The sequence below is a fragment of the Thamnophis sirtalis genome, unplaced genomic scaffold (assembly GCF_051295495.1).
Source record: "Thamnophis sirtalis isolate CommonGarterSnake01/CBP01778 unplaced genomic scaffold, rThaSir2_p1.2 scaffold_1, whole genome shotgun sequence".
NCBI lineage: Eukaryota > Metazoa > Chordata > Lepidosauria > Squamata > Natricidae > Thamnophis > Thamnophis sirtalis.
The window spans coordinates 174,287,285-174,314,130 of NW_028261381.1; the positions used below are offsets into that span (position 1 = coordinate 174,287,285).

At 44.0% G+C, this 26,846-nt stretch overlaps 1 protein-coding gene across 1 annotated transcript in view; it reads right to left on the bottom strand.

Annotated features, from left to right (window-relative positions):
- Positions 1-26,846, bottom strand: part of KDM4B (lysine demethylase 4B) — a 214,400-nt gene that overhangs the window by 124,043 nt on the left and 63,511 nt on the right. Inside the window, exons 7-8 of the mRNA XM_087703333.1 lie at positions 16,412-16,461; positions 1,626-1,729 (exon numbers count right to left, since the gene is read on the bottom strand). Coding sequence (XP_087559459.1) covers positions 1,626-1,729; positions 16,412-16,461 — 154 coding nt within the window. The remainder of the gene's footprint in view (positions 1-1,625; positions 1,730-16,411; positions 16,462-26,846) is intronic.

Consider the following 26,846-nt stretch of genomic DNA (forward strand, 5'->3'; position numbering starts at 1 on the left):
GGAGCTATGAATATTCTCTTTTTTTGAACAATAAAAAGGGCTGCGCTGAGCACATGTGCTTTGTCTCCCTCCTCTGCCCTTTTCGCCTTATTCTGCCATGCAAATATGTTCCTCCGACACTGACAATTAACCCATGGATGTAAGGTGAAATCAGAAAGCAGGGTGACCCGATTGAGTTATGCAGGGGGGAAAAAACCCACCGCTTGTAATCGCAACGGTTTAATTCAGATGCCGGATCTCTTCCCGAGCCACCTGTACGAACAGCCTGCGCTGAGCCCTCCAAACCAGAGTTTCCCCGCACTCCATCTGCTCGCCCAGCTGGAGGCTTGGGGGTTGAACCAAGCCGCCATTTGCATATCTGCAAAACTGGGATGGGAAGTTCATTATTCAGGTAGTTGAGCGAGCCTGAAAGCTCCTGGTGCAGGATGTGCTTTTACATACATAGAGGGTTTTTTTTTCACCCTCCCAAGCATAAGGTTTGGTTTACAATAACAAAGTCAAGATGTAGAAATGTGTACCTGGAGATGCAGTTATATTTAGCACCGCATGTAGGTCTCATTGCCAAAGCTTGAAACTTAGTTCTCAGTGAGATGAGGGTGAGAGGAGACGGATAGCAACAGCGCTTATTCTTATGGACTGCTTCCAAGTGCTTTACCGCCCTCTCTTCAGTGGTTTACAAAGTCAGCCTTTTGCCTCCAACAATCTGGGTCCTCGTTTTGCCAATCTCAGAAGGATGGAAGACTGCATCAACCTTGAGCCGACCCTCACCAGCTGGGCTCCTTAGGGCCCCAACGGGAAGCCGTTGCTGGAGCTAAGCAGCCACCAGGAGAAAGAGTTGGCAAAACGGCTCAGTTCAAATTGGATCTGACCGAAAAGGAGGCTCAGCAGAAGCTCCTCACTGAGGACTAGGAGCATGGGCTTTCCAAGCAGAGGGAAGATCTGCGGGAGTGCAAGGCCAGGTTCCGGTGTCTGGAGGCTCAGCGGACTAAGATAGTCAGCCAGTTCCAGGCCATGATGTAGTCCCACTGGAACAAGGCTCTTTGCCACCAGCAGTGCTTCCCTCCAGCCTTCGCCCAAAGCCCCCCACTGAAGCAGACCCCAAGTTGGAATTTCTGCCCCCCTCCGACCCGCAGAAAAAGACCCCAAAGAGGGAGACTCTCTGCAGCAACACAAGCGTTCATTGCACATATCTGTCCCATCGGCCGTAGTTTGTGGACCCCTGATTTAGTCCATGGCTGTCCAACCTTGGAAGACTTGTGGGTTTCAACTTGCAAGGTGATCACCATTTGCAACCTTCCAGCCAGCTTCCAACAAACAGTCATTGGGGAAACCACGTGATTCGGTTATCAACCATGTCATTTGCTTAACGACTCTGGTGAAAAGGTGGTAAAGCCACGTGCAATCACACAATGTCTCGCTTAACAACCAAACCACTTAACATCAAATATTCCGGTCCCTATTGTGGGCGTTAAGTCAAGGACTACTGCAGTGGTCCCTGTTTCTATTGCAGCCTGACCCCCGTGTCCCAGAAGCTTCCGTGTCTTTTTCTTTCCTGCTCCTCCCTTGGAGAGAGGGACGTTTGAAGGCTGGGCAGAAGGGTTCCTGCAAACAGCCTGTGTACCTACCCGGTCAAAAGGGATGCTGTATTTTTTCAAGATGGACGGTGAAATGAGGGTCATCTTGTGTCGCAGGAAGGCATCGCATCCTTGAGAACTCCCAGGAAAAAATCCTACAAAACGAAGGGGGGGGGGGGGGGAACAAGAGTTAAGGATCACCAGGTCTCAAGAAATACCCGCAATCCCCTTGACCAACAAAAATGAAGTTGCCAATAATCTCAAAGGTTATCGGGCATGCAAGGAACATGTTTTTAAAATTTGCCCCAGCTGTGAAAGGTGGATCACAAAGAGGTTCCTATATCAGACGGGGCCTTGCCTGCTTCAGACAAAGCATTTCACTCTCTCTAAACTGAAGGCAAGATGACTTAAGAGGCCAAATTAACTATTAATTTCTAAATTTTTATATGTACTGTTTTTATAGTTTAACATTTTATTGAGGACTGCCCAGAATCCCTCTTTAAGGAGATGGGTGGTTCAAAAATGTAATAAAGAAGCCAAAAAGCAAATGCACATAGATAAATAGATACATAGATACATAGATACATAGATACATAGATACATAGATACATAGATACATAGATACATAGATACATAGATAGATAGATAGATAGATAGATAGATAGATAGATAGATAGATAGATAGATGATAGATAGATTGATACATACATACATACATACATACAAAGCAGAGGTGATATTCTGCTGGTTCGCCCCAATTCAAGTGAACCGGTAGCGGCGGGAGGCTCCACCCACCCGCCCAGACGTCATCATGGACACTGCGCATGCGCAGAAGTGCCATGAGCAAAGTGAGCACACACGTGCGCTCCCAGTAGCAAAGGTAAGGGAAAACCATTACTGATGGATAAAGTCAGCAGGCGGAGTCCACCAGTGAGTGCAATGGATCCATATAGCTCTGCTTGGGGTATCGCAAGGATAGGAAAACCGGTTGGAAACAGGTGAGTCCACCCTTGGCTACATCTATAGAAACATCCCATGATACTTCTCACAAAGTAGAAAGAGTTGGAAACTGGGAGAATCATTAACCTTCTTTGCCAGGAAGATTAGGTTATCAAAGAAGAGGCGACAATCGTTTTTTTAAACAAAATATCAAGGTTCCAAGTAATACATCCCCTGGTGACACTAGCTGGCTATCAGGCCTGCAGTTCTATTCCTTTTAGGATTTTTGGCCTGCCACACTCTCTATTATTTCATTATGCTGTTTCATTAATGTAGTAGTTGGGAGGGGGAATAGAAAGGAGTAGAATTGTGGAATGTGTTGTTGTCATTCCTTTCTAGAAGCCCAAGGTCATCTTTTGTCTCTGCACCTGACCGGAACCAGCTGGGTGGAGATGCCAGCGTGGCCGAAGAAGATTGGACCATGTGATGGATTTATGGGTGTGGGGATAAGATCATGAACTTTCAACTGGGTGGAATCCCAGGAAGTTTTCAGATTTGGGATTCCACAGTTCATTGCCAACATGTCTGTCTTATTAAATTGGAACTTTAAGGATAGCTCTGCCTTGGACTCTGATTTAATTCTACATGATGTTTGGAACACTGACACTGGCTTCCTGTAGCCATGTAGATTTTCTTAATGTTTACACCCAAGCAGAGAGATTAAACATCTTATAAACTGTGTGCATACATATGAAAGAGACAGAGGGAGGGAGGGGGGGAGAGATGGATAGGGGAGGAGAAAGAGAAAGAAATGGAGAATCAAAGAGGGAGAGAGAGAGGGAAAGAGAGGGAGCGTGAGGAGAGGGAGAGAGAGGGGGAGAGAGAGGGAGGGGGAGGAGAGGGGGGACAGAGGGGGGAGGAGATGGAGAGAAAGAGAAAACAAAGATCTCTCTCTCTCTCTCTCTCTCTCTCTCACACACACACACACACACACACACATACACGGAAAGATTGGGCTTTACACTTATAGCCTTCAGCATCCAGGACTGATAAAAAGGGCTGAAAACTCTGCTCTTGCCTATTGCTAGTGTCATACTAATAAAGTAACAAGCAGAAAGTGTGTATTTCTCTCCCCTGAACACAACCTGTCCACGCCCACCGATGCCATTAAAAGGAAAGCTTCATCTGGTTCATCAGCATCAAAAACAATTCTTTTCCTTTGGAAAACAGTACTGGTAGTTTATTTAGGAAGCTCGCACTGTCCCTTTGGGGTGAAGTGATCCCCTTTTGCGACCTTCTGACAAGCAAAGTCAACGGGGAAGTCAGATTCACTTAACAACCAGGGGTTGTCTATGGAGAGTCTCAGCCATCCAGCTCATGGTTGTGCTTTTTAAAGAACTCTGAATGACTCTCTCAAAGGACGCAAATGTCTTCAAGGAGTATGAATCCTTCCGTTTCCCATCATTCCGTCAGAGCTGAAGAAGCTTCTTGGATGGGAAGCGAAACATCTTCAAAGACAAACCAGAACGTCCAGTTGCCTCTTGGAAAAAAAAAAAAAGGACTTTTGGGAGATACTGCAGTGGTTCACTTAGCAACGGTGGGGCAAATGGAGCAAAAACTCACTGAAGTATTGTTTTGCTTATCAACAGAAATGTTGGGCTCCATTGTGGTCGTAGGTCAAGGACTCCCTGTGCGCAATTTTCGCAACACAGAAATGCCGTTTGCCACACTTGGCGGCTCTTTGAAGTTACACATGTACCTCTAAATTGAACCTATTATAAATTTAGCTCCACCGCAGTGAAGCTTTGTGCCACACCGCAGATAAAAATGGGTGGGGGACGTTTGCCTGGCTTTCTGATTTTAGCTTTATACGCCTTAGGGCAGCCCGTGGACCGAAACGCAAGTACAACGTAGAAATATTTTAATAAGCCCCTATAATGAAATAAAAGTGCTTAATAAAAGGCAGTGCAAGCATATGTTTTTTAAAATGTGTTAAAAGGCACTATGTTCGTCGCGCAAGGTACGGGTTGAAACCTGGACCCTTCTTGGAAAATATATATATTTTCTTGCTCAATCAAGCAAACACCTTTTGCCAACATTTTGATGATTACGGCAGCCGTGTGCCATGCAAATGAATTACAAGAAGCCGAACAAGGGAGTTTCACTGCAGCAGCCCTGGTATTATTTGTTCGCTAGCCTTCTCCGTTTGTTGAAGTCTATGGAAATGAAATGCTTTTCACGCTGATGATAAGGCAGGCAAGCAGCCAAAACCCAGCCTTAGCTCTTCATGCTGAACGCAGAAAAGGATTTTTTTTGTAAAAAAAAATCTATTGTGCAGGACACAACAAATTCGCTTTGAATCGCGCAATCCTAGAGTTGGGAAACTGGCTATTATTAAAGGGAGGACTTCCCTTTGGCCCTCGCCCTTGACTCAAGCAATAAGGGGGGAAAAAATCAAAGGTTTTATCATCCCTACCATTCTCTCCTTCCTGAAACAACCGCCTCAACAAACCCACAAATGGATCGCAAATGCTAGAACTGCGATGGCAAACCTATGGCATGCATGCTACGGATGGCACACAGAGCCCTCTTTGTGTGTATGTGCACCATGGCCAGCTGGTCTTCGCAGGCGCTGAAGCACCGGAAAATGGCCCGAAAAACATCCAAAACCGGCCGTTTTTGACCCCCAAACCAGCCAAAAATAGCCTGAAAAACAGCCCAGAAAACTGTCCGAAAAGGGCCCGAAAGACAGCCAAAAGTTCTCAGAAAACAGGCATGCACGCACTACCAGCAGGTCTTCAGGTTTCCTGCACTCTGGCGTTCACACATGAATGCGTGTTCCGGTTTGGGCACTCGATGCCGAAAAGGTTCGCCATCACTGTGCTAGAAGATTCTCCCACTTGGATTCTTCAGCAAGAGACTCTGTAGAGGCCACAAGCCTTTTGCGAGGACTACTGGATCCTCTCTATGACCATTTTCATAGAATCACAGGGCTGGAAGGGACGTCAGAGGTCTTCTAGTCCAACCCTCTGCCCAAGGCAGGAACCTTTATACCACCCCAGACAAAGAGTTGCCCGAACTTTTCTTGAAAATCTCCAGCTTCTGGAGACAAGTCCTTCCACTGATTTTCAGTTCTCACTGTCAGGGAATTTCTCCTTTGCTCCAGGTGGCTTATCTCTCTTGATTAGTTTCCACCCATTGCTTCTTGTCCTGCCCTCAGGGGCTTTGGAGAATAGCTTGAGCTCCTCCTCTCTGTGACAGTTCCTCAAATATAGGTAGTCCAACATATGACCACAATTGAGGCCAAACTTCATGCTGCTCAGTGAGAAATTTGTTAAGTGTTAAGTGAGTTTTGCCCTATTTGATGGCTTTTCTTGCCACATTTGTTAAATGAATCACTGCCGCTCTTCTATTAGCGACACGGTTGTTAAGGGAATCCGGGAATTCCTTGTTGACTTTGCTTGTCAGAAGGTCACAAAAGGGGATCACATGACTCAGCGACACGCCAACTTTCATAGATGTTAGTTTTCAAGCATCTGACTGATTCACGTCACCATGGTGATGCTGCAACAGTCCTAAGGGTGAAAAATGGTCATAAGTCGCTTTTTTTCCAGTGTTGTTGTAACTTTGAACGGTGACTAAATGAAGTGTTGTAAGTCAATGACTACCTGTATGGGAAGACTGCAACCAGTGTCCTTCTCTTCATTAGACTAGAGCAGGGTTCAACAAACTGTGGCTCTAGAGCCGCATGTGGCTCTTTCCTCCCTCTGCTACGGCTCCGTCACTGGTCAGCGCCACAATTTTGAGAGGAGCTTCCAGTGGGGGGTGGGGGGAGCACAGTGTGCCAGAAGAAGACTCTATGGCAAGCGGAGGGTTTTCCAGTTGTCTCCGCAATTGATAAGGCTTTCGGTTATGACAGGTAGAGGAAAAAGGACGCCGCGCTAGGAGGAGACTCTATGGTAGGGGGTACTGAACTTCCGGTCAGCTCCAGCATTGAACAGGGGGCTTCTGGTTAGGACCTTTGTGGCTCCCGGTGTTTTCTTTTCTGTGGGAAACGGGTCCAAATGGCTCTTTGAGTGTTTACGTTTGTTGACCCCTGGAGCAGAGTCACTAGACATACCCAGTTCCTACAACTTTTTCATTGCATCTTTTACCCTCCAGGTCTTTTAAGGTCCGGGGGGCTTTTCTTCGCACTCTTTCTAGGGCAGCGAGGGCTAACCTTTTTGTCATCGTGTGCTGAAAACGGGCGTGCGCACACACATAATGCAATGTGCCAATCCCCCCTGCAAACGCATGACCCAACCGCCCCCCCCCATGCACACCGCCCCTCCTTTGCCCATTTTTGGTTTCCAAATTGGTGCAGGAGGTCTTCCAGGCCCAAAATGGGGCCAACCTGGAAGCCAAAAACAGGGCTACCGGTGGGAGGGGGGGCGCTTCCCCCATGCCCCGTTTTGGTCCTGGAATACCTCCTGCACCAACCTGGAAGCCAAAACAGGGTGTGTGGGCACTGTGTGAGCCTCCAAAATACAATGCGAGCGCCCCTCCCGCATGCGCCCCTGTGGCCCAAAGACCAGCTGGCCGGTGGGAGGCATGCACGCATGCTAGGCTGGGGACGACTGCTGCCGTGCCCGCAGTGAAAGCTCCGCGTGCCACCTCTTCACCATTACGGTTCTAGGGTCTCAACATCAAACTCTGCTAGATCAGAAGATAACAAAGATGGTCCATCACTCTGATCCAGCAGGAACATTCTTGTATTTTTCATGGGGTATGATGACACAACCCAATTCTGTTTGAACTGCTGTCGTAGGAGAGCTGAGTTAATCCATGGTGACAAACGTTATTAGAAAAAGAGCATCTTGGGCGGGAGGGGACTCACGTTAAGTTAAAAACATCAGAAAGAGAAGAAGAAGCTTTTTTGAAGGCACGGTCTGCACTCCCCACTACAGAGCTCGGTCCTCCCGATTGCCTTTCAATCAAACCTCTTAAGTCGGAAAAGGTGTTACTGGATTCTTGATTTTTAATCTGGTATGTCAATCTTATCACTCCATGTGCTACAGACCCGTTGCATTCGGCATACAATCTGGCCCCTTTTCTGCCGCTTCTAATCAGATGCTTTGCTGGCTTCACTTTTCCAAAGAGGAACGGCATGTTCCAAATCTTTAAAAGATTATTTTATCTTTCTTTTCAGCGTTGCCCCCTCCTTGTGGGCGATGCTCTGTGGCGGGGTGTGCAAACAGTGGCTTCCGAAAAGCCCAACAGCCCAACGGAGCTTGCTTCTCCTTCTGATGTTTTTTTCAACACTTGTTCAACCACCCAGATTCTCCCCTGTCGAAGTGGACGGTCACGGAAACTGAAGAAATGGGAAAACATGTGGCAGAACATCAGGAAGAAGACAGGCATCACCTTACAGATTCTCCTTGTGCAAAGGAAGGGGAAAAAAGAACCCTGCCCGTCATATGAATTTTATGAATGCTTTTGATCTTATCAATCAGGAAAATTTTGATCTATTCCCCACGGACCCTACAATTTGAGGGTTTAATGTGCAGCCTGGGTCTACTTTTCTGTCATTTCTTTTTAAAAGTAAATAAATAAAAGGAATTCCATAATAGCACTCTAAGTTCTTCCAGTTGCTGTGGAACAGGTGTTCTTGGCATATCCGCATTCTTACTCCCCCCCCCTCCTTTTAATCTCTATACTTTAAATGATTATGCAGCATTGACCAGGACTGCTAGAGGTGAGAGAATTATAGGCCGAGGGTCCTGTAAGGGATCCGCTGGGGAATGTTTTCTTTAATAGGATTTTCCTTCCCACTCAAAAATATTATAAATAAAAAAGCAGGGTCTCATTAGATCCTATGTCAAAGTAAAGCTAACGCCAAGGCAGAATTAACCCATTTGGAATTCAAGTGGCTGCTGGAGATACATACTGACTTTTGGACCAGGTGTTCAAGCTAGTACAGAGCAGCGTAGACAGGTCATTAAAAAAGGAGAAGGAAGGCTCAATTTTATTTGGAGGTGGAGGGGGGGGGGAAGCCTACAGATGGGCCCTTTCCAACAAAATGGATTTTGGAAAAAAGCGAAGTTTTGCATTTAGGCAGGAAAAATCAAAGGGCAGATGAGAGCTGGCTCAAAAACAGTAACTGTGAGAGGAACCTTGGAGTTTTAGTGGATGATCGCTTGAATATGAGCCACCAATGTGCAGCCACCGCCAAAAAAGCAAATACGATCCTGGGTGGTATAAACAGAGGTATAGAATCAAGATCATGTGAAGTATTAGAAGCGCTTTATGAAACCCTAGTAAGGCCACATCTGGAATAACTGCATCCCGTTTTGGTCACCACATTACAAAAAAGGATGTTGAGACTTTGGAAAAAGTTCAAAGAAGAGCAACTAAGATGATCAAAGCCCAGGAGACGAAAAGATATAACGGACGGCTGCAGGTTTTAGGTTTGGCTAGTCTAGAGAAAAGAAGGACTAGGGAGGGACATGATAACAGTAGTCCAGCATTTGAGGGGCTGCCGCAAAGAAGAGGGGGTCAAATTATTTTCCAAAGCACCAGATGGCAGGATTAGAAACAATGGTTGGAAATTAATCAAGGAGAGGGGCAAGCTGGAATTAAGGAGAAATTTCCTAACATTGAGGATTAAGAGATTTACAGAGCTGGAAGGGATCTTGTAGGTCATCTAGTCCAACCCCTGCCCAAGTAGGAGACCCTACACCATTTCTGACAAATGGCAATCAAAACTGGATGCAGTATTCTAGGTGTGGCCTTACTAAGGCTTTATAGAGTGGTGTTAGTACTTCACTTGATCTTGATTGTATGCCCCTGTTAATGCAATTCAGGATTGCATTCGCTTTTTTGGCTGCCGCTGCACACTGCTGGCTCCTATTTAGCTGGTTGTCCACTAAGACTCCAAGATCCCTCTCCCAGTCACCGCTATTAAGCCTGGCTTCACCCAGTCCAGATGTGTACTTTTGGACAATTGACCAGTGGAACAGCTGGCCTCCAGAAATTATGGGTGCTTCATCACTGGAGGCTTTCAAGAAGAGACCGGACACTCATTTATCTGATATGGTATAGGGTCTCCTATTTGAGCAGGAGGCTAGTCTAGAAGACCCCCAAAGTCCCTTCCAGCTCTATTCCATTCTAAATGTGTTTTTTAAAAATAGCCTGTGTTGTGGGATCGCTTCTCTGATCTTAAGATTCTTACTTCTTTTATCTTTTTCTTTTTAAAGCTTTTGAGGAAACAGGTGTTCTTCATGCAGCCATTCCCTACGCACTGGTCTATTTTTAAGTGAACCACAGTCCTCATAGGAATATAGGCAGTCCTCAACTTAGAATAATTCACTTAATGACCATTTGAAGCTACAACAGCACTGAAAAAAGTACTGACCTATGGCCAGTCCTCGCGTTTACGGCCATCACAGCATCCTGCGTTCATGTGATTAAAATTCAGGTGCTTGGCAACTGGCAGGGAGGGGTTTTTTTTGGATGATTGCAGCATCCTGGGGTCATGTGATTATCATCTGCAATGTACCCAGATGGCTTCTGACAATGGGGGAAAGCTGGATTCATTTAATGTTTGCATGATTCATTTAACAACTGCAGTGATTTTCTTTATAGTCATAACAAAAAGGCTGTAAAAATCAGGCATGACTCATTTAATAACCGCCCTACTTAGCCATACTCGTCTCACTTTTGGTCATAAGTTGAGAGCTGCCTGGAGTCCAGAAAAACTGGAGATTTCTGTTTGAGGAATTTAAAGAAAAGAAGGACTAGGGGGTGACACGATAACAGTCTTCCAATATTTGAGGGGCTGCCACAAAGAAGAGGGAGTCAGGCTATTCTCTGACGCACCAGAAGGCAGGACGAGAAGCAACCGATGGAAACTTATCAAGGAGAGAAGCAACCTGGAATTAAGGAGACACTTCCTAACAGCGAGAACAATTAAGCAGTGGAACTACTCGCCTCCAGAAGTTGGAAATGTTTCAACACTGGAAGTCAGTGTTGGGTTTCAAAAATTTTTCGAACCTACTCTGTGGGTGTGGCCCCTTTGTGGGAGTGGCTTGCCGGCCATGTGACCTGGTGGGAGTGGCTTGCCGGCCATGTGTTTGTTTTCTTTCTTTCTTTCTTTCTTTCTTTCTTTCTTTCTTTCTTTCTTTCTTTCTTTCTTTCTTTCTCTCTCTCCTTCCTTCCTTTTGTCTCTCTGTCCCTTTTTCCTTTTTTTCTTTCATCTCTCACTTTTTCTTTCTTTTTTTCTTTTTTTATTTCTTCCTTTCTTTCTCTTTCTCTCTCTCTGCAAGTCTGTCTGTCTGTCTGTCTGTCTGTCTGTCTGTCTGTCTGTGTGTGTGTGTGTGTGTGAGTGGTGGGTTTCAAAAAAATTTGGAACCTCTTCTGTAGGTGTGGCCTGCTTTCCGGGTCCACTGGTGGAACCTCTTCTAACCGGTTCGGTAGATTTGACGAATTGGTTCTACCGAACAGGTGCGAACTGGCAGGAACCCACCTCTGCTGGAAGTTTTCAAGAAGAGACTGGACAACCGTTTGTCTATAGTGGTTTAGGGTTTCCTGCCTGAGCAGGAGGTTGGACTAGAAGACCTCCAAGGTCCCTTCCAGCTATTATTCTGATAAAAGTAGGGTGAGGAAGAGAAGGCAAGGACATGGGGGGGAAGGGGGAGAAAGCTTACAAAAATAAAATATAATTCCAAGCCTCGAACAACAAAACATTAATCGATGCTACGTGATAGAGGGTTGTTTTTTTTTTAAGTGCAAAGAATTACTGGCTTCTGGCAACTTTTTCCTCCCTGTACTAAAAGCATTTCAATTAGACTTACGAGTGCCTGCCACCCAGTTCACCGTCCTTCTCTGCAGTTCCTCTTTTTAATGCACAGTTTAAGTGGCTCTCATTAAAGCTCCTAATAAAGGAGCGCATTTTAAGTGATTAGCACCAATAACGTGGCAGCCCATTAACGGTTCCCTCCACGGGTTCCGCCACCCTCCCAGTGCGTCCATTTAGAGCTCAGCTATTCATTTTGCGCATTACTCGCAAGCTTATGCTGCGTTCTGAGCAACTTTGCAGCAGGGGGAAAGTGTGGGGTTAATGTTAGGTTCAGTTTCTTCTCCAAGACAGTGTCGCACCATATCTCCTAAAACTTCCAAATGCAGCTGGGGAATTTATTGTTAAGATTGAAATAGAGGAAAGCCACTGTGGTAAACAGACTTTAAGGTTAATTCATCCTTACGAACTGTGGGCCACACCAAGTGCACAACACAACCATTCTCCCTTCTCCTCTCTCTTCGGCTTCACGTTCGCATTAGTTGATCAACATTTAAAACGCAAAGGGAAATTCCAAAAAGAAATAGAAAACTAGGAGGAGGGAGAGGCAGAAAGAAAAATATTGTGTAAAGAGGGAAAAGGAAAGAAAAAGGCATCGCTTTCCAACTCTATTTAGCACAGTAGAAGGTAACAACCTCAACTTTTTGCTTTTACACAACAGTACATTTCTGTAACAACAAGCCTATCTCATTAGCAAAAACAAAATTTTCTTTTCTTTTCTTTCTTTTTTTCATTGCAAGCACATAATCCAGAAGCAATTTCCAAACAGAAACGAAGTTAAATATAATCTTTCGTTTGGATAAAAGGATCCATTTGACCCTCTCTGCTTCTCCTTGCTATGGGGAATAATAATTAATAATAGGGAAGCCACTGCGGTAAACAGGCTTTAATGTGAATTCACCCTTACAACTGTGAGCAACGCAAGCACATAACGCAGCCATCTCCCTTCTCCCATCTCACAATCTTATTTGGAGCATTGATAGATTTGGAGAAAGCAGGATCCGTTCTCGTACAATTTAGTTTAAACTCTCTGGCTCTCTCGCCCTGTAAAGACCAGTGGCTACAGACACGTATATATGTGTTAAACCTATGGAATCAAATTACTGTAGCAATTTGTTGCTGTTGTCACAAGCAGAGCTGAGAGGCTAGGATAAGACTGGCTTCCGAAAAATATTACACTAATCCTTAAGGAAATTACGACGTTCTCAATTGTCCTTAAAATCAAAATGGGATTTTAGCAGAATTAGGAGCTAAGCTACATCTTCTGAAATAAGAAGGGCACATTTTCAATCTTCTGGGTTTGTTTGTTTTTAATATCCCATGTAACATCTGTAACATTAACTAATTTTGATATAGTGCAATCCTGGTTTTGCTAGCTAACTCATTACCAAGGGGAAAAGCTTACGTTCATCCCTGATGGAGGTGAGATATACAGCAGGCGATCCAGATTAACGTGGGATGGCTTAGTCAGCAATTTCCAGGTATAAAACTATAGAAAGCCAAGTGGCAGTAAATGCCACTCTTGTTTTTAATGAAAAGGAGGAATAGGGGAGTGGCACGATAGCAGCCTTCCAATATTTGAGGGGTTGTCAGAGAGAAGAGGGAGTCAAGCTATTCTCCAAAGCCCCCAAGGGCGGGACAAGAAGCAATGGGTGGAAACTAACCAAGGAGAGAAGCAACCTGGAATTAAGGAGAAATTTCCTGATAGTGAAGACAATTAAGCAGTGGAAGGCACTGGGGTTTTGTCTCTTTTTACATACTAGCGCCATGACGGTGAACCTATGACACATGTGCCGAAAGTGGCACACAGAGCCATCTCTCCGGGCACACAAGCTGTCGCCCATCGCTCTGCTGGGTTCCGGCACACCAGCCAGCTGGTCTTAACGCAAGCGGGAGTGCCAGAAACTGGAAGGCAAGCTGCCCGATGTGCATGCGCGTGCTGGGAAAATGATCTTCCTGTTTCCGGCGTATGCATGCGCACCAGCCACCTGGTCTTCTGGGTTCTGGCACATGCGCACGTAAAGACCAGCTGGTGCACTGAAAACCAGAAGGTCATCTACCTGGCGTGCGCATGTGCACCGGGTGGCTGCTCTTCCAGTTTCTGGCACATGCATGTGCACTCCCGTTTCGGCTCTTTGTGCCGAAAAAGTTCTCCAACACTATACTAGTGGCTTTCCCTATGTGCATGGTGGTGGTTCCTAGCTTAGGCTGTTGTTTACTGTTTGAGTAAAACGTATACTAAACCTTATTCCCATCTAGCACTGATGACATTATCTAGTTGGGTTATGAAACATCTGGAAGAAAACAACCAAGCTCAGGGAACACCAAGGACCTCACCGTTCAATTCTGAACTACAAATATTCTCTTCTATGAAAGGGCTCATATTTTTTTCCCAAATACAACATACTCATCCACTTCCAGATGGATCAACTAGTAGCAAAACCACAAATCTTGACCACATTATCACAATACAGTATTCACTTCCAAAAACAAAGGGAGGTGGACAGCAAAAGAAATAACATCCCACAGATTCAGTTTAACACAAGACTTCCAAACCCTATTTTTAAACACAACATACGCCTACCTCTTCTTATGGGCAATCGGGATTTATGGAGATTTTGACGCTGGGGGAAATGCCGGTTTTTGTAAAAAGCTTGACATATGACCAAGAGAAAATGGTATGAATAAAAAAATTGGTTTGCAGCTCTCATTTTCCAGTCACTGGTTTTCAATATGTTATTTCTATTTTGTGCAATGTCGCCGGAGGGAATGGCTTCCTAAGAGACGGGCGTGATGCTTTCCTTCATCCGGACACCTCATGTATTTTTTCTATTTATTTGACATTGAAGGGGCAGCCCAATAACTAACTGCCTGCCTTTTTATTGTTCATCTCCCCCAACCCCCAAAAGAAAATAGTCAGTTAGGTAAGAGTCAAGAGTCAGGCTTCACCCTTGGTCTGTATCCCACGGGTACTGAAAATCAAGAAGGGGAAATGCAGCTGTTTAGAGAACACATATTACAAGTAGTCCTTGACCTACAACAGTTCATTTAATGACCATCAGAAGTTACAACGGCACTGAGAAAAGTGACCTATGACCACTTTTCACACTTATGGCTGTTGCAGCATCCCCGTGGTCATGTGATCCAAATCCAGCATCTTGGCAACTGGTTCATATTTATGGCGGTTTCTGGAGTCATGGGATCAACTTTTGCGACCTTCTGACAAGCAAAGTCAACGGGGAAGGCAGATTCACTCAACCACCATGTTGGTAACTTAACAACTGCAGTGACTCACTTAACAACTGTAGCGAGAAAGGTAGTCAAAACTCACTTAACTGTCTCGCTTAGCAATGGAAATTTTGGGCTCATCTGTGGTCGTAAGTCGAGGACTATCCATAGTTAATAGCGATTCTGTTTAACCTGAGTCAAAGTGCTAGTCTTAAACATTGTAAATGGCCCTGGGCCTCATTACGTAAAGAAGAAGAAGAAGCTTCCATTGAGGTCTATATTATAAAAATATGGCATAAGCTCTTTTAAGTGAGTCTTCTGCTATTTCTCCTTGGCACTCACTTTATCTTGATTATTTTGAAGAATAGAGAAGTCAGGTGTAATAGAACAGCTACTCACAGTTATATTCTTAACGACAGTTAAGAAGGCAAAAGGGCACTAAGACAAAAGTCTATGCGTGACGGAAGAAAATTGAAACCTATTGAATTTAAGACAGATAAATTATCCTCCTTTTGATAGAAGATTTTCACTTGTAAGTAATTTTTTCCCAAGCAGAAATTCAGGAGTGCTCCCAGTAAAAAATACTGTGTATTAAACCAGTGGTCCCCAACCTTTTGGGCACCAGGGACTGGTTCTATGGGAAAACTGTTTCCCACAGATCCGGCTTCATTTGTGCACGTGTGGAAGTGTGTGAAAACATTCCCTTCCCCAGTCCATGGAAAAATTGTTTTATTTCATTTTTATTTATTTTAGTTTGTCAAACATGTAAAAGATAACAGGTGTGAGTATAAACATAAATATGAACACAGTCAATGGGTACGAATCAATGGAGACAGTAGGTCAGGGATAGTAGGCACACTGGTGCGCTTATGCACACTCCCTTAACAGACCTCTTGGGAATGGGATGAGGTTGACAATAGACAGTCAGGTTAAAATTATGGTCAGTTTTCCATTGACCAGGGAGAATGGTTTTATGTGTTACGACACATGCACACATGAAGCTGGGGACCCCTGTACTTAAACTGTGGGGTTTTTCCCCATTATTGGCTGGATTAGCACTATGCCTTAAACCAGTAGTTCTCAAAGTTTTCTTCACCAAGGTAAAAGGTAAAGGTTCCCCTCGCACATATGTGCTAGTCGTTCCTGACTCTAGGGGGCAGTGCCCATCTCCGTTTCTAAGCCGAAGAGCCAGCCATGTCCGAAGACGTCTCTGTGGTCATGTGGCCAGCATGACTCAATGTCAAAGGCGTATGGAACGCTGTTATCTTCCCACCAAAGGTGGTTCCTATTTTTCTACTTGCATTTTTTACATGCTTTCGAACTGCTAGGTTGGCAGAAGCTGGGTCAAGTAATGGGAGCTCGCTCTGTTATGCGGCGCTAGGGATTTGAACCACCAAACTTCTGACCTTTCTGATGGACAAACTCAGCATCTTAAATAACTTTTATTTAAAAATAACCTTAAATAACTTTTGTGGCCACGGACCCCCAAGTCTTAGCTGAAGATTTAAATCATAATATTTCTTCAAACCTTTGCAGACCTCTCTTAATGACATCAGACCCTTCCATGGATCACAGGTTAAAAACTGCTTTAAACTAAAAGGCTTAGGAGAGAAACCTCAATGGCTAACTTTAGAAGGCAGGATATGTGAACCGGTCACAGGGTACCACAATGGATGCACCTCACACAGAAGCGATTACAATCATCACATACAGATTCAGGCATATTTTTAGCTTATGTAGCATCAAATCTTGCATAACATTATTGATTCATTTGCCCCAAATTAGTCCTTGAGCAGGCACACACAGTCAGCCCCTTTGATGTGCAGAATGATCTTACCTTTGGCCAATCTTTCCAGCCTCTTGCCGTGTTCTGGAGGTATAGCATACCTGGCAAAGGAAAGGAAAACTCGTCAGAAAAATTAAGCCTAGAATTTCTGCTCCCAAATCGATTCATTAGGAATCTGTTGGCGGAAGTTGGTTCCTTGCCCTTCACAACCCACCAGCCAGGAGTTTTCCCCTATCCAAACATCTCCTCCCTTCTCTAATCATTATTTCAAACATGAATAAGAGAATAACAGAGTTGGGAGGGACCTTGGGAGGATATCCTAGTCCAGCCCCCTGCCTAAGCAGGAAGCCCTACACCACCTCAGAGAAATGGCTGACTAAACTAAAAATTAAAAAGGGGATAAACAATGGAAGATTATAATTTAATATGAATCTGTGTACTATTATTAGAACTACAGTATATAAGTCTGTTAAACACAACTAATATGATTGTTAATATTTTATTCGTAGTAAAAGGAGTGACATTTAGAATATGAAGATTGGCATAAAAATAACATACTGAAATACTGAATGATCAAAGAATGAAAGATTATAATTCAACAATATATGTGTGTTATTACTAAAACTCTGTAAGATTGTCGACTGTATTAAATATGAAGAATATTGTTTTATTTGTACTAAAATGTAAGACATTCCAGTGCCACACTGTTCACACAACGATATGTTTGTAAAAAAAATAAAAAAAACTTTTTTAAAAAAGAGAGAGAAATGGCTGTCTAGACTCTTCTTAACAGTCTCCAATGTTGGAGCACCCACAATTTCTGGAGGCAAGTTGTTCCAATGACTAATTGTTCTAACTGTTAGGAAATTTGTCCTTATTTTGAGGTTGCTTCTCTCCTTGAATAGTTTCCATCCGCTGCTTCGTGTCCTGCCTTCTGGTACTTTAGAAAATAAGATGACCCCCCCCCCCACTCTTCTTTGTGGCAGCCCCTGAGATATTGGAACACAAGATCCTGCAGTTATCTTAAACACCATGGGATCATGGAAGATTAACCTCTCGTTCGGAGCCCCACTTTCCCAAGCAAGGAGCAAAGAAAGAGAAGGGGGTGGCTAAACTGTTACAGCAGTGTGAAAAAAACATTCTGCCACTGAATGCATCAGCTCAGAAAAGCCCGTTTCAGGGTAAAGAAAATCTGTATTGGGCACTCTGAAATTATTCTCTATTTCCTCTTGAAAGTCCCAGATGAAGGAAAGAAACAGAGAAGTAGGTTCCAACATGTGTTTATTCCACATACATATCAATGAGTTTATCCTATTTAAATGTTTTAAATAAATAAACAAAATCCCCTTTCCTCCTGAGGAAGCCTGGACAGGATGGGTGATGAGAAAACGGTCCACTAGAGTTTAGAAAGCTATGCCCCGGTAGAAAGCACTCAAACTTTAATCACATGACTGGTTGTCTTCTTGCAAACATTTCATGATACAAGAGCCAAAACTTTGAGGACCAGTTGTAACTGCCATCCATTCAGCAGCACTGTAACTCTGAATGGTCGCTGAACAAATGGTTATTAGACAAGGCCTCTCTGGGCATGAATGGGTTTCCTTTATCAAGCTCTTGTGGGGGTGGCCTGGTGCTCTCTGAGCTTGGTTATTTTCTTTCAGACGTTTCATTACCAAACTAGATAACATCATCAGATACAATCAAGTTCAGAAAGCACCAAGAACTCTACAGCCGCCTCCTTCTCCTCCTTCCGCAAACCCCACTCCCTTGCAGCACAGATGATGTTACATATGAGCTTGGTGGTGCTAAATGGATCAGTGCTAGAAGAGTGTGTGGAGTTTGCTCTGTTTCCATACTGTACCTATGGCTTGTCCTGATGATGTTACATAGTTGGGCAGTGAAACCATGAAGCTCAGAAAGCACCAAGGATGACCTCTTCCTCCTTCTCATCCTCCCTCTCCCTCCCTTCTTCCTCCCTTCCTCCTCCTCTTCTCCTTCCCTTCCTCCTCCTCTCCTTCCCTTCCTCCTCTCTTCCTCTCCTTTTCTCTTCCTCCTCTTCTCCCTCTTCCTCCTCTCTTCCTCCTCCTCTCCTCAAACCCCACTCTCTTCTAGCACTGGTGACATTACCCAATTGGGCCATGAAACATCTGCAAGAAGACCACTAAACTCAGAGAGCACCAAGGACCCCACAGCTCAACCCTGAGCTACAAATCTTCTCTTCTATTGGTAAGTTCCTGGGTTTCCCATAGGAGAAGCCTCTTTCATTGACAGCTACAAAGACTCTTGAAACAAAGATCTTCTTTTTAAAAAAAAGATATATCCCTAACTTAGATCAAAGTGATGTTTTTCCTCTGAAGTGATCAGCAAACTCATGCGCTAATGTTAAGTAGGCGATCCAGAAAGAAAATATGGGCAGAAAAGGAGCGCTGGGACATTACCTTTAACTTCTCTCTGTTTTGCTTGCCTTGAATTTTAATTTTTTTAAAGTCATTTTTCACTAACATAAAACAAATAAAACAATGAATAAATTAGTCCAGATCCAAGCGCTTCTTCTGGTGGATTAGCAAGAAATGAGCTATCCTATTTCTTCTGGGAATGTGTTGAAAGTTTGAGGCTCATTCACTGTTAGGAGGCAGTCAACGATGAATGCCATTCTTTGGATTACGATGCTATTTTTACTTAATTACCGCCTGTAATTGGGAGTTAGAAAGATAAGATTAATTGAATTGTGAGGCTGTTGAAGTTAATATTGTTGGAACGTGGCTGCCCTGTTATCATCCTTTGCAGAAGTGCCTAACTGAATTCTAGAGAGATGTCCCATGGAATTAGTACGGAGCGGCTTGGATAGGAAGTCAGAAAACTGCATTAATTGGGTTTAAAAATCAGGAAAGGGAGGGGGGGAAATTGTAGTTTTGCCAGTCATGCTAAGAGCCACCAACATACTCTTGCTCAGAAGAGGGGGGGGGGGGGGTTGCACTACTTTCTTTCAAATTAAGAAGAGAAAGCGAACTGTGGGCTCCTTGGTGCTCTCTTAATTTCTTGAAGACATCCCATTACCCAACTAGGTAATATCATCAGTGCTAGAAGAGAGTGGGGTTTGTGAGGAGGAGGAGAAGGGGGAGGAGGACTGTAAGGTCCTTGCTGCTCTCTGAGCTCACTTGTTTTCTTGCAGATGCTTGATGACCCTAACTAAATGCTAGATCAGTGATGACTAACCTTTTCGTGTGCTCCACATCCTGCGCCCTTCCCCCCCGTGCCCCGTTTTGGGCCTAGCAGGCCTCCCTGAAACCTCCTGCGACCAAAAATGGGGTGTGTGAGGGGGGGCTTGCCCCCACGCTTGCACACGCATCTCCCACATGCGCCGACCCCTGCATGGGCAGCAGAGACCTGAAAATCAACTGGCCAGCGGGAGGCGCGGGTGTCTGCACAGTAGAGCTGAGTTGGGGCAATGGCTCGCATGCCCGCAGAGAGGGCTCCGTGTGCCACCTGTGGCATGCGTGCCACAGGTTCGCCCTCACAGTGCTTAGGAGTTTAGACAAAATCTAGGCTGCCTGTTAAGCCCCCAGAAATCCTTAACCGAAGTTCTGCCTCCAAACTCCATCGGCCGCCCAATGGCATGCTGACATCTCACTAATTCTGCTCCAAACAAGCCAGCATTTTATACACCCTGGGACCAACTCTCATCTCTCCAGTGTGTGTCCTTCTTACATCTTGCCAAACACTAACCGAAGCATTTTGGCTCGTCTGCTCCAGAAGAGACAGCTACAACCGGCTGCCTTTGCAGGGAAAAAGTCAAAATGTCAAGGAAGATCAAACTGTTCACTCATTAACCTCAAGGAGAGGTGTCAAAACAAGAGAGATGTTCAAACACCCAGAAATATTTCTGCCAGTTTGTCTGAAATTCCCCCTGTGTTTGGAGGGGAGGGAGAGGGGGGAAAAGAGGTTTACGAAGGCAGTAGAGTTAACATAGATATTTTCTCTTTTTTTGTTAAAAGGAGGAGACACATAAAATAATTATCAAAGCTCCCGGCCTTATGTTACTAAAAGCTTAAGGGAAATGGGTACTTGCAATTTCCCAAGACAAAAAAACAAAACAAAACAAATATTTAGAAGTAATCTTGAAAAGTGAAAGCAAGGAATAGCTACAGAACTTAGAAACTGGTGTGTAAACATGTGGATGCTGTGATGGAAATGGGGAGGACAATTGTATCATATGAACTGTGCATATGCGCTAGAAAAATTGAGATGTACATTTTTAGACAAAAAACAACTTTATTTCATTCCTGGTGAGCGTGAGGAACAGTCCATATGTTTCTCTTGGCAATAATGCAGACATAATTTTATATTTCTTTCTTTTTTTAAAAAAAAACCAGTCTAATCTAGGTGAAGGAATATCTGATGATGTCCTAAGGCAAAGATAAAGGTTCCCCACGCATATATGTGCTAGTCGTTCCCGACTCTAGGGGGTGGTGCTCATCTCCCTTTCAAAGCCAAAGAGTCAGCGCTGTCCGAAGACGTCTCTGTGGTCATGTGGCCGGCATGACTTCATGCCAAAGGCGCACAAAACGCTGTTTCCTTCCCACCAAAGGTGGTTCCTATTTTTCTACTTGCATTTTTTACATGCTTTCGAACTGCTAGGTTGGCAGAAGCTGGGACAAGTCACGGGAGCTCACTCCGTTACACGACGGTAGGGATTTGAACCGCTGAACTGCCGACATTTCTGATCGACAAGCTCAGCGTGGGAATTAGTCAAGTGTCCTAGATGTTGTCAGCTATCTGATTTTTTAAATATAAATTTGATTGCTGGTTTGATGGTGTTGCTGTTTCCATGGGGTGAAGAGGGAAGTGGGGTTGATTGGAGTGGGATTTTTACTACCTGGTGGGTTTTTTTAAATTTTGTAAGTCGCCTGGCGTCACCTATGTGTGAGTTGGGCAGATACATAAATTTAATAAACAAAAATAAATTTGAGTGTGTATCCATACATAAAAAACCCACAAAGAAGCATACATATACATACCCACACACCATTCCTACTTACATATACATTATTCTTTTGCATTTTGATCCCTGTGGTTTCTATGGCACCCGTGTCACAGGGACAGTATCAAGTTTTATAAGGAGTTTTATTCATTTATATCCTGCCTTTATTATTTTTACAAATACTCATGGCAGCAAAACATAGCCAAACCTCCTCTTTTCTGTCCAACAACAACCCTGTAAGGTGGGTTGCGCTGAGAGAGAGGAACTGGCCCAAAGTCACCCAGCCAGCATTCATGTCTAAAGCAGGACTAGAACTCACTGTCTCCTGGTGATTAGGCCAAAGTCGTCCAGCTCGCTTTCATGCTTAAGGTGGGACTAGAACTCACTGTCTCCTGGTGATTGGCCCAAAGACACCCAGCTGCCTTTCATGGCCAAGACGAACTAGATTTCACCATCTCCTTATGACTGGCCCAAGTCACCCAGCCAACTTTCATGTCTAAAGCAGAACTAGAGCTCACCATCTCCTGGAAACTGGCCCAAAGTCACCCAGCTGGCTTTCATGCTTAAGGCGGGACTAGAAAGGGCATTGGTTCCTTACCTGATACGCCTATTCTCATAGGGGGGAAGTAGTGTTTAAACAAGCCATGGTTCATCATTCAACCTCTAAAGGGAACGACAGAGCGCTTCTTCGCTGATTTAAAGCTTCCACTCAATTGACAATTAAATCCAATATTTTACAAATTTCACTGGAACACTAGGATGACACAGCCATCCAAATTGATGGACTGAGTCAAAACTGGGATAGCCTGGCAACAGGGGCGTGGCTTAAAGGCCTTGTTGGGCTCAGTCCAATCAAAGAGCGGATGAAGTCAACCCAGTCTGGATGCTACTTCCCCCACTATGGAGAATTCACTGTTTCCTGGTGATTGGCCCAAAGTCATCCAGCCGCCTTTCGTGCTTAAAGGTGGGACTAGTATTCATCGTCTCCTGGTGACTGGCCCAAAGTCACCCTGTTGGCTTTCATGTCAAAGCAGCATTTGAACTCCCTGTCTCCCACTTTCTAGCCTGATACTTTAACCACTAGACCAAACTGTCTCTTCTCTGGGTTTCCCTGCAATTCTCTTCTAGACAGACAGCTGTGGGAGAGCATGTTAATAAGAATGTAAGGATTCTGGGCAAAATCTTGGATCCAATCAAAGTGAAACTGATCACTGGGATTGATCTGTGATTTTAGCAGAGCGATTGCAATACAGGGATCCCCCCGCCCCCAAGGCAGTCACTCTGTTATTCATTTCAAGAAACTGAACTGTCTGCCTGCTTCAAATAAGATGCTTATTTAACCAGACTTTCCCACTAAGTGAAATGTTTTCTCAACACTTAAAAAAAAGGGTGGGGGGGAATAAAAGCATACAAGCCTTCGGTCCCTTTGAAGAATAAGTGAATTTTCTTGAAGCTACGTGAGTCAAGCCAGCCAAGATGTTAGACTTCTATCTATAACCGGTACCCATCCATTATCATTAACTTGCAGAGCTGGCTCTGGGCTGTTGTTGTTCCTGATCCGGCTTCTACCTTATCATTCGAGGGCAGGGGGGGGGGGTGTTGGTATTTAATCATTTGCCTAGTTGCCAGGGGCAACTGGAGACTCCACACAGGTGAGTGCACAAATAGCACACTTCAAGCGTGCAGCAATTTCGCTCGCCTGCTTCTTATTCATAAAGAGAAACCTCTCACATGAATAAATATCAAGGATGGGGTTTTTTATTTATTTAAGGAGGGCTCTGCTGGGGGGGTGGGTGGGAATCCACCCCACGCTGAATAGCCTTACAAGGAGACCGAGCAAAAATGAGAGGGAGGAAAGGAACAAAAGGGTGGGGAGAGAGTTTTTATTTCTTTATTTCAAATACAGGTAGTCCTCGACTTACAACAGTTCATTTAGTGACCGTTCAAAGTTAGGGTGGCACCAAAAAAAAGAGACTTAGGACCATATTTCACACTTAATGACCGTTGCAGCATCCCCATGGCCACAAGATCAAAATTCAGATGCTTAGCCACTGGCTCATATTTATGGTGTTTGTAGGGCCTTGACAGCTGTGTTACTATTGTGTTTCCCCCAAAATGAGACAGGGTCTTATTTTCTTTTGACCCCCCCCCGAAGTAAGTGCTTGGCCTTATTTTCGGGGAGGGCTTATTTCTGAGGTGGAGGCGGCGGCCAGTGTGGTCACCTCATGGCTGCTGCTGTGTTGCAATAATTTCGGGGAGGGCTTATTTTGGGGGAGGGCTTATTTTAGTGCATACACTCAAAAGCCCAATTGGGCTTATTATCCAGGGAGGTCTTATTTTCAGGGAAACGGGGTAGCTTAACAACCGGTGATTCACTTAACAACCATGGAAAGCAAGTAAAAGTGACAACCTTTGCAGCATCCCTAGGATCAAAATTCAGATGCTTGGCAACTGGTTTTTTACTTATGACGGTTGCAGGGTAGCCCGGGGTCACGTCATCCCCCTTTGCAACCTGCTGACGAACAAAGTCAACGGGGAAGCCAGATTCACTTAACAACTGTGGTAAGGAAGGTTGTAAAATGGGGGCAAAACCCATTTAACAAATGTCTCACTTAACAAGAAAATTTGAGCTAAATTGTGGTCGTACGTTGAGGACTACCTGTATTTGGCCTTTCAAAGCAATCCAATGTTTCTTGTTTCAGCTTCCTTTTAGGCTCCAATTCGGGGGGAGCTGGGGGGGGGGGGCTGTCTCATTCATATAAGCCAGTTCCCAATTCCTTAAACTACACACTCTGGAATCAAGGTCCCAAAGTTTGTGGAAATTCAAGCTATTTGGACCTGCTGTCATTTCCTTTGTTCTCTGGGTGAGCTTGGCAACTGGCAGATCCTTATGACAGTTGCGGCCTCCAAGGGTCATATGATCACCATTTGTTAACTTTCCCTGCTGGCTTCTGACAAGCAAAGTCAATAAAGCCAGATTCGCTTTATTGGCCCAAATGATTCTCTTAGCAACTGAAATTGTTAAGTTGCTTAACAATGGTGTGGGAAAAGTTGTAAAACGGGGCGCAACTCACTCAACGGCCTTGCTTAGCAACAGACTCCATTGTGGTTATAAATCGAGGACTAGCTGTGCACCCTTTAACAACTTAATTTTTTTACTTTTTGACATACACTTTAATTCTTTCATTCATACTTCTACTTCTCTGCAGATATTCATCAAATACATCCATAATAGCAGAGAGAAGGAGAAAGATCTCTGATATTCTTTTGGTTGTTTAATATGTTTAGCCATAAATGTATAAAGAATGTAGCATTAAGAGCAAGTGGTCTGCGGATACGAATTTAAGCCTACTTTTTAAAGCAAACCATCCTATCTTATTAGCCAAGAACCCAAATGATGCATAGTGAATGTTATACAGATGCAACCAAGACTAAAGACCTGAAAATTAATCTATCAATCATCAAAAAACCTTAAATGATTATAATGATTATAAATATAAACTGCAAAGAACTAGAGGAAATAGATGAGCAGAATGTTTGCTAAGAGAAGAATGTGGCTGTTAAAATGTACAAATGGTGATAAAAAAAGAATTGACAGGACTGCCTGATTGCAAGAATTATTGTCCATTAAAAGAAGCAAAAGTAACTGCATAATGTGTTATTTTACGAGCTTTGTAGGAGAGATGGTTGAATTGAGATGGTGGGAAAAACAGCATATTCCCAGTGTACAGGCAGTCCTTGATTTACAACCACAACTGAACCTAAAATTTCTGTTGCTAAGCAACACATTGGTTAAATGAGTTTTGCTCCATTTTACGACCTTGCTTGCTGCAGTTGGTAAGTGAATCACTGCAGTTGTTAACCTAGTAACGGCACTACAAACCTCATAAATATAAGCCAGTTGCCAAGCATCTGAAATTTTGATTAAGTGGCCACAGGGATGCAGCAACGGCTGTTAAATGTGAAAAATGGTCATAAGTCACTTTTTCAGGGCCGTTTTAACTTTGAACAGTCCCTAAATAAACTGTTGTAAGTCGAGGAGTATCTGTACCAAACCTTTGCTCCAATAATCCGTTTGCATCCTTTCATGGAACATTTTGGGACTTCAAAGGTTAAGGGCCGTAATTGTGCAATTCTCACTGTCAATGTTAGTTATTCAATATTTTGCTGAAAACAATTGGGGGGGGGGGAGTGGAACAAATATACAAGCAAAACCAGTAATTATATACCGTATTTGTTGGAGTATAAGACGCACCAAAGAGGCTTTTTTTAAAAAAAAATGTAGGTAGGTAGATAGAGGGATAGACAGGGAGAGAAAGAGAGAGAAATACAATAGGTAGGTAGGGAGAGAGAGAGTAGTTAGGTAGGTAGGTAGGTAGATAAAGGGATAGAGAGAAAGAGAAAGAGAGAGTAAGTAGGTAGGTAGAGGGATAGAGAGAGAGAAATAGAAAGAGAGAGAGAAATACAGTAGATAGATAGGGAGAGAGAGAGTAGTTAGGTAGGTAGATAAAGGGATAAAGAGAGAGAGAGAGAGAAATACAGAAGGTAGGTAGGGAGAGAGAGTGAGTGTAGGTAGGTAGAGGGATAGAGAGAGAGAAAGAGAGAGAGAGAGAGAGAAATACAGTAAATAGGTAGGGAGAGAGAGAGTAGTTAGGTAGGTAGGTAGATAAAGGGATAAAGAGAGAGAGAGAGAGAGAGAGAAATACAGTAGGTAGGTAGGGAGAGAGAGTGAATGTAGGTAGGTAGATAGAGGGATAGAGAGAGAGAAAGAGAGAGAGAGAAAGAGAGAGAGAAATACAGTAGATAGGTAGGGAGATAGAGAGTAGTTAGGTAGGTAGGTAGATAAAGGGATAGAGATAGAGAAATAGAAAGAGAGAGAGAGAGAAATACAGTAGGTAGGTAGAAGGATAGAGAGAGCGAAATAGAGATAGAGAGAAATACAGTAGATAGGTAGGTGTTTCTGCTGGCACAACACTTGATCAATGAAATTCTCGTCAATCAGTTAAAGGGCTTTCCAAAAGGGGAAAAAAAGTTTTTGCACTCTGCAAACCTCCCCAAAACGGCCTGTTTTTCTCAAAAACGGGCTCATTTTTTTTCAAAAAAAAAAAAAAAAAGGCATGAATAGCCTTGGGGGCGGAGGGCCTTGCAGAGTGCTCGGGGGTGGGGGGAAAAGGAGCAAAAAACGGCCCATTTTTCACAAAAACAGGCCGTTTTTTGTCAAAAAAAATTGCATGCATAACCTTATGGAGGCTTATAGAGTGCTGCTGGGAGCTGGGGGGGCAAAAAAACGCCCCTTTTGCTCATTTCTGCCCTCCCTAGCCCCCAGGAGCTTTCTGAAAGCCTCCTACAAGCTATGCACGGCCATTTCGGGAGGCAAAAAATGCTGTGTTCGGTGTATAAGACGCACCCAGATTTTCACCCTCTTTTTTGAGGAAAAAAGGTGTGTCTTATACTCCGAAAAATACGGTATATAAAAAAATTACAGTTTTTAAATGTTGCAGGACC